Here is a 14674-nt window from a genome sequence, read left to right on the forward strand (position 1 = left end):
CTGCCTCTCAATTCATCTCACACACACACACTTTCTCTCACATACACAAAGACGAACACACTGCCCATTCCAGCAGTCTCTGCTCTCACTCAAGTGCTTTACCTCTGCATTGTTGATTATTATTATTATAATTTTTTTAAAAAGTTAGTTGGAGGAGGGTAGTAAAGTTGGACTGTTGTGTGACTGAGAGAGGTTTTATCCTCTTGCCCCCACTGAGGTCCATTTGGAATTAACTGTCTTTGCCCCCTAACTGTCTGCAACTTATCATGGGAGGAAAGCTCTCCCCACCTCCACATCTGACACACAAATCTGCAGAGCATCTGCCCGGATTCAACTCTGGTGGTTGAAGGGGTCGTTTAGAGCATGGGTAGGCAAACTAAGGTCCGGGGGCCGGATCCGGCCCAATCGCCTTCCCAATCCGGCCCACGGACAGTCCGGAAATCAGCGTGTTTTTACATGAGTAGAATGTGTCCTTTTATTTATAATGCATCTCTGGGTTATTTGTGGGGCATAGGAATTCGTTCATTCCCTCCCGCAAAATATAGTCTGGCCTCCCACAAGGTCTGAGGGACAGTGGACCAGCCCCCTGCTGAAAAAGTTTGCTGACCCCTGGTTTACAGAATGGGTAAAAAAAAACTTCTTTTTTTTCATTCTGAGGGCCACCTTCCAAGGCCCTTATGGGCAGGAAGGCCAAGGGGACAGAGCAATGAATACAGATTTCCCCTTTGCGCAGTGGACTAATTTCATCACACACTGACAGAACCCTCTCAATCCTCCGTCCAGCGAAGCAAGAGGACAAATCCTGGCCAGGCAAAACCACTCAAGGCAAAGCAAGGCCCATGAGGGGTGTGGCCTGGAGAGAGTTCCAAGGGCCATATAGCAAAGCTTGGAGGGCCACATGCAACCCCCCCTGAGATTCCCCACTTCTTGTTTAGGTGAACTAAATCAGTAATCAGAGTAGTAGTCCTATTCACACTTATTTGGGAATAAACACATACTGAACCCAGTGAGACTTGCCTCTGTGTAAACAGGTACAGGATTGGCCTGGAGAAAATCTCACCATTCTTTTTTCAAAACACTTTAAGGCAGAAGCACTATGCCCCATTCACAGGCACAGTAATCATGCAGCAAACATATAACACTATTCTCTCTCTCATTTCTGAATTCACTCGATATTTTGGTGTTATTTTGACAGTCCTTTTGAGCTGGAAAAGCATTTGTTCCAGCAGTCTGGATTCATCTGATCATTTTAAAATAGCCAGTCGTTTCAAGCTAGGAATTGGTCCGAAATGAATAGAATCAAATAAATTTGTGGGCCTATTTCTGGATTATAAACAAGAGCCACCTTGACTGTGCCCCATGGAATAAAATTATTCAAGTCTCGGATAAAAAACGAAGACAGATTCGTCACCCTGGAGTATGCTGTCAGCATCCTTGCGGCTAATTGACGGACAAACGTAGGCAACCATTTCCTAAAACAAAATTATTTAAGATTGCAACATCTGCCAAGGTGAAGAGTGAAGCAACTATCTCCAGGCCAAAACATAACTCTCTCTTTTTCCATGCCCTCTCCTCCTGCTGATTGGGTAATATTCTTAACTGAGTCAGAACGCAGCTTGTTTTATGAAGCCCCAAAAGTGCTATATAAGCAGGGATGGATAGTAAACAGGAGCAAAGACTGAGCTTTGGAAACGGAAACGTGCGTAAAGGAGCAACTGGATTCAGAATGAAAACCATCTGCTTTATGCTGCTGTGCCTGGCCGTGGCATATGCAGCGCCAGTCAGTTCACAAGGTAGAGAAGAAGAAAACTTGCGGTTCGTTCAGGTAATGGTGGTTAGGTGATGGGTAGAAACAGTGCTTTTTTCTGGGGGGATGCAGGGGTACGCATACCCCTAAACATTTTGTGAATCTTTGTACTTTTGTCCATTTACTGTATTTATTTTCCCCGATCTGAACTATAAAATGGTGGTTTTCTTGAGTCAATATGAGAGTACCCCTAACCTTTTTTTTTTTAAGGAAAAAAAGCACTGGATAGAAATCATTTGTCCATGAATAGCAAGAAGGCTCGAATGAAAAGTGATTGCTGGTTTTGCAGCTTATTGGTTTGGTCTGCATTATTTTGAGAAAGGTGGACCTCCCCAGAATTCTATGCATTGTGCACTCTGTTGGTCTTTTACGGTGGTCTTTAACAAAATGTTATTCAGAGCAAACCCACTGAAATTAATGAACATGGCCCCATTAATTTTAATATGTCTACTGTAAGTAAAACTTTGTTGTTTATTGTTTAGCGTTATGGATTTACTTTACAATCAACAACAAACTTTATTATGGTCGCAGACCAGCATAAGATACTTTAGAATCTAGACTGCAGAATTATAAGGGATTTTCTGCATTCGTGATTTCTTTTTAGGTATACTGGAACTGAGAATTTTACCTGATCTCACTGCATAGAATTGCTATGTTGCAAAAATGAAATTGACCTTGCTTGCAGTAAAGTCAGGCAATGGCAGGTGGCTTAAGTGGTGGTGAGCTTGGAACAAATATATGCATGTAGATGATTCAAAGGCTGTTTTAACAATCTGTGTGGTTGAGCCGGGAAGAAAATAGCATGTAAAACCTAGCAATGGATAAATATGTCAGTTTCAGATTTCTCTCAGTGCATTTTTTTCTTTCATTTTTACCCAGTCTTAAATTCCCCTTCTCCACATTTTTGCAACAATTGATGACATTTTTTTAAAAAAAAAATCATCAAAATTTAACATTTCAGTGTGAATTTCACATACTACAGTACAGTCAAGCCTTGGTTGTTGAACGTAATCCGTTCGACTTCCGAAATGTTTGATAACCGAGGATCAAAGGGCAGTTGGCAATGGAGAAAAAAGAAAGAAAACTCCCCGGAAGCCATTCAGCTTCTGAAAATCATTCGAAAACCAGAGCAGTTACTTCTGGGTTTTCAGCATTTGGGAGCCAAAACGTTCCAAAACAGAAGTGTTTGGGAGCCAAGGTTTGACTGTATACACATCTTTGTATGCAGTTTTGAACAATATGCACATCAATCAATTAGCAGCCAATATTAGAAAGTCACCTGGCATCATGTATGGAACATCAATTTTATATCTGCAGAAGCTGTTTGTTCCTAGCATTTCTTGAAATGGTTTTTATTGTTTCTGTGTTTCATTCTGTGTATCTTGTACACCACACCAGTGGCTTTATGCTATGAAGCAGACTATACATTTGTTAATTAAAAATAAATAAATGTGCACATTTCTCTTTCTTTATCAGAAGTACTTGGAAAAATATTACAACTTCACATCAGATGGGCAACCAGTTTTTAGACAGAAAGCCAACAGCCCTTTTGTTAAAAAAATCAAAGAAATGCAAAAATTCATGGGGCTCCAGGTGACGGGCAACCTGGATTCCAATACGCTGGAGGCAATTCAGAAACCCAGGTGTGGAAACCCAGATGTTGGGGATTTTGGCTTCTTTCCGGGACAGCCCAAATGGGAGAAGAAAGACCTGACCTACAGGTAATCTTTCAGTATCAGGTCTTAAGGGTGAAACCCACACATTTTATAGTGATTAACCAAAGCCTGAAATGATAGCCCGCTTCTGTTTTGATTTGTGCTGCCTTCTTTTTCGAAGGATTGTGAACCATACGCCAGATATGGATTCAAGCGATGTGTACGAAGAGATTGCGAAAGCGTTTAAAGTGTGGAGCCGGGTTACACCCTTGACATTCAAACGTGTTTCAGCCGGCGATGCAGATATTATGATCAGTTTTGCTGAAAGAGGTAAAAAAAGGGGGGCGGGAACAGGTTGAACCATTAAATATATTAAGGGCAACCTAGAAACGCTGGATGGATATGACATCAATAATAATAATAATAAAAATTTATACTCTGCCAATCTGGGTGGCTTCCAACAGAATATTAAAAACACAACAGAACATCAAACATTAAAAACTTCCCTAAACATGGCTGTCTTCAGATGTCTTCTGAAAGTCAGATAGGTGGCCATTCCACAGGGCGGGCGCCACTACTGAGAAGGCCCTCTGCCTGGTTCCCTGCAACCTCACTTCTCACAGTGAGGGAACAGCCAGAAGGCCCTCGGAGCTGGACCTCAGTGTCCAGGCTGAACAATGGGGGTGGAGACGCTCCTTCAGGTATACTGGGCTGAGAACGTATAGAAAGAAAGCTGCTGTATACTGAGTCTGACCATTGGTCCATCTAGCTCAGTGCTGTCCATACTAAGTGGCAGCCGCTCTCCAGGGTTTCAGGAGTTTTCCCCAGCCCTACTGGGAGCTGTCACAGATCGATTCTGGGAGCTTCTGCATGCAAACCAGCTGAGCTATGGCCCTTCCTCCTAAACCAATTGCTAACAGTACTTCTGGACAACTTGTGATGCCCAGACTGAAGAATCTTCCAGTGTAGCTTTTCTAGCAATTGGACATCAAGTACAATACCTTGTTTTTGCAGTGCTGGGGGGCAGGGAGAAGGCTGGAAAAACTGGAGATGCCTGGTGCTCCATGGTGCATTAGTGTTATATGATATCTGGTTTCATGGGTTACATGTCGGTTTTTTTATGTATAATTTTTATTACATTTTCTGTTTTACAATTTAGAGTATTCATTTAAACAACCTAAAAATATCAATGACTTCCCTTCTTCTCTTTCCGTGGTTCATTTTAAATAGCATAAATCCCTGCATATTTTATATAAACGAAATCATTTAGTATTCCGTTATTACATCCATCAAAACTTATTTACACTATTGAATTTACCTTAATGCTGCCACAATCCCTCCCATAGATTCAATAAATATTTTTCAATCTTCTTTAAACGTATGTTCTTCTTGTTCTCTTATTCTATAAGTTAGGTCCACAAGCTTCACATATGCCATCAGTTTAAGTTGCCATTCTTCTTTAGCTAGGACCTCACTCGTTTTCCATTTTTGGGCTAACGCATAGCTGTCAAGCGTCCCTTATTTGGTGGGACAGTCCCTTATCCCAGCGCCATGTCCCGCTGCTGTCCCTTATTGATGATGTCCCTTAAATAAGCTACTGAAGGTAATGGGGCCCTTTCTATGTCCAGCTGTCCTTTGTCAACAACAAATTGTTGCTAGTTTTTTGTGTTGAATATATGCTATATGGTAATTTATAGACCTAATAGGTATCTAAAGCCATTTGAACGCAACAAAATATGTATTTTATCAAAGTAATTGTTGATCCCTTATTTTGGCTGCTGATCCCTTATTTTTGAGGTTGCTGGTCCCTTATTTTCAAATCTGTAAGTTGACAGCTATGGGCTAACGAAACACGGGCCACAGTAGTGACATACATAAATAACCTTTTTTGACATGTTTACTAGCACGCTAGAAATAGTTACAGCATATTTCACACATTCTTGTTTTGTAAAAACTTGCTTCATGTTTTGTGAAGCTTCAGCAGCATTTTATGAAGGAAGGGGAGAAAGCAAGGCTAGGTGTTATCAGTGTGTTGATGGTGTTGCAATTGGAAACTCTGGGATGAAGGCACAATTGCTGAGTAATAACTAAGTGCAGCTCAGCAACTATGGCCAGCAAATGGGCAACCAACTGTTTCTTCTTGTGTACTTAGAACATGGCGATTTCAATCCCTTTGATGGTCCTGGCGGGACTGTTGCCCACGCCTATGCTCCCAGCAGAGGTATTGGAGGAGATGCTCATTTTGACGAGGACGAAAAGTGGACCAACGGCTTGGAAGGTAATTTTAAAGAATGGAAAACAAACAAAACCACACAGATTTGCCATGTCGTATTGGAGATCTAGTGTGATATCCCTATCTCCAGTTGCAAACACAAAAGTATGCATATACTTCTAGAGGGGGAATTACGTGGTGTCAGCTGACTCAGACATGTTCATTTGCTCCTAAGTAAGTTCATAAAGGAGAGAGAGTCCGCTGGCTTATTTTCAAATCTCTGTGCACCAAACAAGGTCCAGAAGGCAGGCAATCAGTCAGCCTCTATGCTGTATACAGTGTGCTTATAGATAACTCTGTGGTTTGCATGGGGACGGGGGATTTTTATCACATCTTACTTTTGCCATCTGCTTGCAGAAATGCAAATTTACTATAGTGAACAATATTCAAATCTGTATTTCCCCGAGAGCTCTCAGTTGTTATAAGATACCTTCTGAGCAACACTGGGAGACAGAGTTTGCTTAGACAGATGCTAACTGTTAGAGGGTTGTTGTTGTTGCTGTTTTTTAAAAAAGCAACCGTGTTTATTATTTTAACATTTTAATCTACAGAGGAGTGTTGATTGCTGCAGTAGGTGCTGTTGCTACCAGATTCCCATAGGAACCCGATTGGCTACTGTGAGATCAGGATGCTGGATTATGATGGCCTTTGGCCTGATGCAGCAGGACTTTCCTTATGTTAAACCTTGGAGATGCAAATCTGTGACGTGATGCGTTTCTCTTCTGCCTTTCAGGTTCCAACCTGTTTTTTGTTGCTGCTCATGAATTTGGCCACTCGCTTGGGCTCTACCATTCCCAGGACCCCCAAGCCGTGATGTTCCCAGTGTATAGCTACACCCAGCTCACTCAAGAAGTTCTCTCTCAGGACGATATCAAAGGCATTCAGTTCCTCTATGGTAATTTATGTTCAGTTTTATTAAATAATTAAGGAATTTGTAATACCTTTTTTGAAAGGCCACAGGATGACTGACAACGTAATAACCTTAAAACACACACACACAAACTTCAAGCCATTATTTGAGTACAACTAGTAAAAGCATCATCATCAAACTATTCATAAATTATGAATCACAGTTCCCTTCACTCAGCCTGCTGGAAAAGGTGCGTCTTTACATGTTTCCTAACAGAAAACAATTATATGACTAGGTGTACCTCACTGGGGTGCAAGCATCACACGCACACACTCAGGGCTGTGCCCTGCTCACTTCATGCATGAACCCCATATATCCCTTTCCCCACCCTTTATACCTCACCAACTCCACCACCATAACCCTGTGGTTTGTATGGAAGACCCACCTGCTTGTGTCTCCATCCTCTGGTCCCCTCCTTCTCACCTTGCCTGAGCCTGCTGGTCCATCTTCTAGAACTCTCCTCCCCTTCTCTCTTTGGCTGGGCTGCCTGCCCACCCACTGGCCTAGCAGCTCAACATGCTGTAGTTCTCGGTGCCACCTGTCTGTGGCTAAGCGAACTGCAATGTGACAGCATCCTTACAATTTCATATACGAGAGAGAGAGAGAATCTAAAATAGTGTAACATTTGGGAAATGAAAGTTGACTGATGTTTATGTTAGTCTATGTAAAAGCCATTCCTTAATGATATGTTACAAAGAAATACATTCTTCTTGGTCCTGCTTGTCAAAAACTTTGTTTACACATGCTCTGTGTAAATTAATGTCAACATATAATTAAGGAAGTGTTCTTTGTGCAAATGTTTGAGTATTCTTATATTTAGACAAAGAAGGCTGTGCTCTACTAATTTCAGACTATTCAATATCTTTAAGGATCAACAACTAACCCACCTGAGGAGGACCCAGTGGAAGACGACATACCAAGAGCACCTGCCAGGCCAACCCAACCTGCAATACCAACTGCCTGTGATCCTCATTTGACGTTTGATGCTGTCACTAACTTTCGGGGAGAAATGTTGTTTTTTAAAGACAAGTAAGACAGTAATCTTTAAGCCCCCCTACCATCCAAACAAAGTAAGCTGTGCCCAAGTCCCATAGAACTGAATGGGGCTTAGGGCAGCCATAATGAACTTGGCCCATTGATTACAATCAGATCTAAACACAGATTTGTTGAGTTGGAAGGGTCATCTAGTCGAACTCCCTGCAATGCAGGAACATGACTCATAGTTCAGTCCTAGCCATGTCTCTCAGAAGTAAGTCAATGTGGCTCACTCCCAGATTAGTGTTGTTAGGAGTGCAGCCTAACAGTACAATCGTATACATGTCTACTCAGAAGTAATTTCAATGGGACTTACTCCCTGGTAACTGGGTTCTTCTATCACGCACACAAACCCCTTTCCTTTTCCTTTCCTCTCTTTAAGCCCCTCTCCTCACTTACCAGGAAAAAGCTGCCATCATCATCATGCTGTCTAGATGGTACAAGTACAGAAATAGCGTGTCCCCAGGCACATTATATAAAATAAATGTATATGTTTCTTACAGGTATTTCTGGCGAAAGCACCCCCGTTATGCACAGCTTGACTTTAGTTTAATTTCCACATTCTGGCCATTTTTAACATCTGGAGTTGATGCAGTTTTTGAAAATAGTGATAAAGATGTGGCGTTTCTTTTTAAAGGTAAGGATGCAGAAAATAATGACGATTCTGTTACACTTTTACTATTTAGAGCTTTCAGCCCAGACCACTGTAAGCAGATGAAAACATTAGCAGGATTTTAATTGCACTTGTAATGTAAAAAAAATAATACAATTGATAATATGGATAGATATAAAACATAGACTATGATATAATACACAGTTGAAAACGTTGACATTAGGACCCACTGAGGGGATGGGTATATGTAAATCTATTTGGTTTTGTTATAAAGCTATATTTGAAAAATCAAATAAAAACGATTGCAGAGCTTTCAGCCCACTCCATCTTGACGATCGCAGATAATAGCAAAATGAAGATTGGCAAGCAAGTGGCGCTACATTGATGGCATGCGCTTGCTGTAGCGATAGCATTATCGTGCCTGTTTCCACCCTTGATCTGGTGGCCAGATGCAAAAAAGAGGACAGTGTTTCAGTCCCTTTAAAAGTTGTAGCTTTTACAAGAAGGGTCATAGCTCAATGGTAGAGCATCTGCTTTGGGCACAGAAGATCCCAGGTTCAATCCCTTAGTTGGGCTGGGAGAAAACCCTGTCGGAACTCCTGGGCAGACAACTTTAGACAACTTTAAGGTCTATAGACCAAGTCTGACCCAGAATCTCCCTCTGGTCCTAATTCGGGGCCGGATTTAGGTTTGATGAGGCCCTAAGCTAAGGGGGCCCTTTATATGTCCAGCTGTCCTTTGTCAACAACAAATTGTCGCTGTTTTTTGTGTTGAATATATGCTAGATGGTAATTTATGGTACCATTGTATATAGAAACAAGCAAACCAGTGATATTTTAGGGAGCAGACTAGCAGGTGGGGTCCATTATTTACATCATAGGAGCCTACACAACACAAAACACTGTTGTTGTATGTAGGTTTTATTTTATTTGTTTTTTTATCTTATATTTTGGAAATGTACATCCAGGTTTTTTCCTTTAATTTTTTTTGGGGGGGCCCAAGAGAGTGGGGCCCTAAACTATAGCTTGTTTAGTTTATACATGAATCCAGCACTGTATAGACGAAGTCTGACTCAGAATCTCCCTCTGGTCCTAATTACTTTTTCTACACAACTACTAAAGGTATGGGAGCCTTGTCTCCTTTGGCATCCAACCCCCCTATTTCTTCCACATATGTAAGTGGTATGAGCAATATCAGAGGGGTGCAGGGGTGGGTACTAATGCAGTCTCCCCCCAATCTGCCCACCCCATTGCAGTTATTGGAAGGGAAGGCACATCTCTCTCATGCACTGTCCCCCACCCTAAAAATCACTTTGCACCTCCTGTGCTGTCCCCAGCGTTGTTTTTCTTCTATTGCCGTCACTGAGAAGCGTTGGCTAAAATATGTTTCCCCACCTGCTTCATCTCAGGCAACCAATTTTGGGCTGTGAAAGGAGACTCCAGGCTTCCTGGCTACCCCAAGCGCATCCATACCTTGGGCTTCCCAAAAGACGTCAAGAAAATCGATGCAGCGTTTTACAATAGCAATGAAAGAACGACATACTATTTTTCATCTGACAGATACTGGAGGTAAGAAATCGTGTCAGATGCAATTGGTAAATACTCGTCGCTGGCTTGAAAAGAGCTCCAGAAGAACCACAGGATCAAGCATGTTAGATGACAGATGATAGATAGATAGACAGATGATAGCTAGCTAGATAGATAGATAGATGATAGATAGATAGATAGATAGATAGATAGATAGATAGATAGATAGATAGATAGATAGAGATAGATGATAGATAGATAGATAGATAGATGATAGATAGATAGATAGATAGATAGATAGATAGATAGACAGATGATAGCTAGATAGATAGACAGATGATGATGATAGATAGATAGATAGATAGATAGATAGATAGATAGATAGATAGATAGATAGATATAGATAGATAGATAGATAGATAGATAGATAGATAGATAGATGATAGATAGATGATAGATAGATGATAGATGATAGATGATAGATAGATAGATAGATAGATAGATAGATAGATAGATAGATATAGATAGATGATAGATATAGATAGATAGATGATGATGATAGATAGATAGATAGATGATAGATGATAGATGATAGATAGATGATGATAGATAGATAGATGATAGATAGATAGATAGATAGATAGATAGAGATAGATAGATAGACAGACAGATAGATAGATATAGATGATAGATAGATATAGATGATAGATTCAAATATATAGCTCTGTTTTATTGTTCAAGTCCCATTCATTTTGGGAAGATTGACAGAATTGAATGTTCCCCACGGAGTGTCCCCAGGATTAAGTTCCACACATTTATTTGAGCTGGTTTAGACCCTTGGGGTGCCTTCATGAGCTATGGCCTGCGGAGGAAGTAGCATTGAATGAGACCCACCCACAAATACAGAGAGTGCTTTCTAGCAGTGATTTGCATGAGTGTGGCAGCCAGAAATCACATGACTTCTTCCCATGTGGCTGTAGGAAGGAGCAGTTCTAAGATGGGTGGTTTTTTTGGATTCAGGGATTCACAAATCCCCTCCCCCCCAACAAAAAGCATTGTTATCTCAAATAGTGCTTTGTTCGTGTACAAATGCCTTCCTTATTATTATTATATATTTTTACTCAGATACAATGAAGCTAGCCAAACCATAGACAAGAAACCCACAAAAATAAGAGACGGCATCCCAGGTGTTAATGGGAAGGTTGATGCGGCCTTTCAGCATAATGGTAAGTAGCCTCTGTCATGAGGACATATGAAGTGATTCCAGCCTGGTGTGAACCTTGTGATGTGTACAAACAGGAAATTCCCATGGTCTGGGTCAAAGTACCCATATTTTATTATTCATTTTTTAAAAGGGGGCAACTCCATCCAGGCGTGTAGGAAGCTGATTCAATGGTATATCCATTGCATCTGGGCAACCCAGTCAGATGGGTGGGGTACAAATAGATCAATTAACTCTGGGTGGCTTCCAACAGGACATTAAAAACACAGTAAAAGATCAAACATTAACAACTTCCCTAAACAGGTCTGCCTTCAGATGTCTTCTAAAAGTCAGATAGTTGTTTATTTCTTTGACATCTGGTGGGAGGGCGTTCCACAGGGCGAGCACCACTATTGAGAAGGCCCTCTGCCTGGTTCCCTGTGACTTCGCTTTTCGCAGTGAGGGAACCGCTAGAAGGCCCTCGGCGCTGGACCTCAGCGTCCAGGCAGAACGATGGGGGTGGAGACGCTCCTTCAGGTATACTGGGCCAAGGCTGTTTAGGGCTTTAAAGGTCAGCACCAACACTTTGAATTGTGCTGGAAACATACTGGGAGCCAATGTATTATTATTATTATTATTATTATTATTATTATTATTATTATTATTAAGCTAAATGTTCTTCACTCTCCCTGCTCTGTCTATATCCAAATCCAGAAGTTCCAAACCACTTATGGTTGTCTCTGTACCCCTTATCTGATTTTGATGGGTACCGCATTCCCAAGAGATACTGTGACATTAAACACAATTAAAATTGAAACATCCCTGACCCTGATGGCCAGTCACGTTTCCCATAACTCAAAAGTGGAGTATCTGTCTTGCATGCAAAAGATCCCCGGTCCAGAGGTTCATTCCCCAGCATAGGATTGGGAAAAACTCCTACTGAGCTGGATGGACCAAAGTTCTGACTCAGTATAAGGCAACTTCCTCTGTTCCCAACAAACCATAGAATAGGCCCATAGTTGCTAATCAAGGTCTAAAGGGCACCATAATGACGAGTAACTCCCAAGGCTGGATCTTCAAAATACATGTATGAAATTTTAATACTTATCTAGATCATGATGTGACGTTTGCTGTGCATATAGTTGCAGCTTTAATTATGCCCCTTTCCACGAGATTAGCAGTGAAATATGTGAGGAGAATCAGAACTTACAGGGTTAAACAGTTCTGAGTGACGTCTCACATTCTGAGGCGTGGCTATGTTTCACATACGGGAGTGTTTCTCTGTGTGTGAGTTCTCTTTCGGTTTTGACCGAGAGGCGAGAGAGGCGAGAGGATGTCTGCTCTTTCGCCGGGCTAATTTATGATGTTATTCTACGCGATTAAAGACTGTTGGAGATAAGCAAGAAGCCTGCGTACAGTCTGATTTATTACCCACACACGGCAACAGTTTCTCCCGCTGCGGAACTCTGCTGAGACTAAGCTAAGAGAGAGCTGAAGAGAGCTAGGCACAGGAGCGCAGTGGCGCAGCAGAAATGTGCCGGACGCCATCATAATCCCACAAAATATAAATGTTGTGCCTATAAGATAGTGCTTATCGATGACCATTACGTGTCGAGGTCCCCAAGCCACCCCCCAATAACTCACACATCAATTTTGGTTTGGGTTTTTGGCACTATTTTGGCCACAACTTTATTTAAATACATCCAAGTGAGTGGTTGCTTAGGCATTGGTTCCGACTATCTGTCCTTGCCCAGGGGACAGGACTGACTTCCGGATTCCAGCGGAAGCCAGTCAGGGAAACAAATTTTGGGGAGAAAAATGAAGCTGGGCCTCAGTCCCTCACTTCTCACCCTCATGCTCCTGGTGGCTTGCATGACCCAAGTCCGATGCCAGGGACAAGGACGAAAAGAATGGCAAGCCCCTGGATTCCTTTAACGGAATTCCCTTTCCGCACCACCATTGGAGGGGTAGGCACTTACCCCTCCACCAACCAATTTGAACCAATGCCTAACCGCCAACCTTACAAGTTGTGATGATTTGCTACGCAGTAGGCAAAACCAAATGGCACCAGCCAATCAGCCAGATGGACAAATTCCTACCAGGCCCCTGCCTCAAAGCAGACGACCCCATGACAGGCATAGCAAGGTCAAGCGAACAACCCCCCCCCCAATACAGGGAGGGTGGGCGGGTGATCCGGTGCAAGCAGCCAAGAGCACACTCAAAGTTGGGCGACCAGTATTTAAAACAAGCAGTTCTCCCCAGTGACTCGATTAACCAACTCACTGCCTGGGTCCCTCTACAAATCCGCCCAGCAACAATGGGGTGGCTTGTATCCCCCACCGCAACACGCGCTCTCTGCTAGGGAGAACACGTCTTGTCTTCCAGGAGGCTGCTGAGAGCTGTCGCCCAGTGCTATGCAGACGTAGCAGTTAGTTTGACATCAAACAGGGTCAATAGCAGGAAATTATCCCTTTCGCGTTCACCATCTCTCCACCCCCATGAAGCCAATGTCCCAGCCATTGTCTTTTGCACTAGCCAAAGTTTCCCAATACCTCAGCATGTTTTTCTTTTCATATTTTCTTGCTGCATGTAACTTATAGTAACTTGACTATGTTTCATTTTATAGGATTCTTTTACCTCTTCAGCGGAACAAATCAACATGAGTTTGACCCTAATAGCAAGAGAGTTACTCAGATCACAAGGGCAAACAGCTGGTTTCCATGCAGAGGTTAAACCACTGACGATACAGAAAACAGCTGTTCAGAAATAACCATATCAGCACTGGTCCACTGAAACTGGTTATATGTTTATAACGCTTACAAATGGCAGCTACTACAGATGTTTGGAGATCCAAACAGATGCAACCAGAGCTATCCTTGAAATTTCAAACTTGGAAGCTGGCATACCAGTTAACTTGACCTCCGTTATCCATATTCTGGTTACTTCCAAGTGGTTTAGACTAGTGTAAAGTGCTTTGTGTGGGGCTGCCTTTGAAGACTGTTTAGAAACAGCAGTTAGTACAGGCCATATTACTAACTCACGAATGTGTGTTAAGGCGATATTATATCTGTATTGGGCCAATTGCAGTGGCTCCCAGACTCCCAGTGCTGAAATGTATATCAGTAACTGTCTTTTCTGTATTTTTGTAATGACCAGTGTTTTTTAGCAGATAAACTTGACTGACTGGCTTTCACCAATGTTAAGTGCCACTTTTTGACGACTGCAGCATAAATGTTCAGTCTGTGAACTTTGTGCCTGACACTTGCATAATATTCTCATCTTTTTTTATTCCGTATGTTGACCGCTGGCATTCACATATACACATATATAACCTTCACCACCTTGGCATAAATGACAGCTGGCTGCAGCTGATGGGAGTTGTGGTCCAAAAAATCTGGGTTGATGAAGGCTGATCTATACTAATAGCAATTTCAGTTCTCTACATAGCCAGAACAGTACCATCCATGCAGCAGAATGGTGAGGTTTTAAACAAGTTAGAGTTAACCAACTTGGAGATCCTTGGATGGGGAGCAGTCTGTACATTAGCTGAGCTACTAAATAAAAGCAATAAACCCAAAGTTCTGCAAAAGGACAAAAAAGTTTTAAGGGGGAAAGTTGAAGGGGAGAGAAACCCCCTAAACGAAGACTGAGCAAA

The 14674-nt window shown here is 42.0% G+C and overlaps 1 protein-coding gene across 1 annotated transcript in view; it reads left to right on the forward strand.

The window, feature by feature from the left end:
- The first annotated feature begins 1531 nt into the window (after nucleotides 1-1531).
- LOC308588550 (uncharacterized protein) overlaps nucleotides 1532-14674 on the forward strand; it is a 49349-nt gene continuing 36206 nt past the window's right edge. The window contains exons 1-10 of the mRNA XM_081196959.1: nucleotides 1532-1825; nucleotides 3284-3528; nucleotides 3644-3792; nucleotides 5615-5740; nucleotides 6468-6629; nucleotides 7514-7673; nucleotides 8183-8316; nucleotides 9701-9860; nucleotides 10944-11044; nucleotides 13646-13747. Coding sequence (XP_081053085.1) covers nucleotides 1655-1825; nucleotides 3284-3528; nucleotides 3644-3792; nucleotides 5615-5740; nucleotides 6468-6629; nucleotides 7514-7673; nucleotides 8183-8316; nucleotides 9701-9860; nucleotides 10944-11044; nucleotides 13646-13747 — 1510 coding nt within the window. The 5' untranslated portion in view covers nucleotides 1532-1654. The remainder of the gene's footprint in view (nucleotides 1826-3283; nucleotides 3529-3643; nucleotides 3793-5614; nucleotides 5741-6467; nucleotides 6630-7513; nucleotides 7674-8182; nucleotides 8317-9700; nucleotides 9861-10943; nucleotides 11045-13645; nucleotides 13748-14674) is intronic.

Source organism: Podarcis bocagei (genome assembly GCF_964188305.1).
Source record: "Podarcis bocagei genome assembly, chromosome: 6".
NCBI lineage: Eukaryota > Metazoa > Chordata > Lepidosauria > Squamata > Lacertidae > Podarcis > Podarcis bocagei.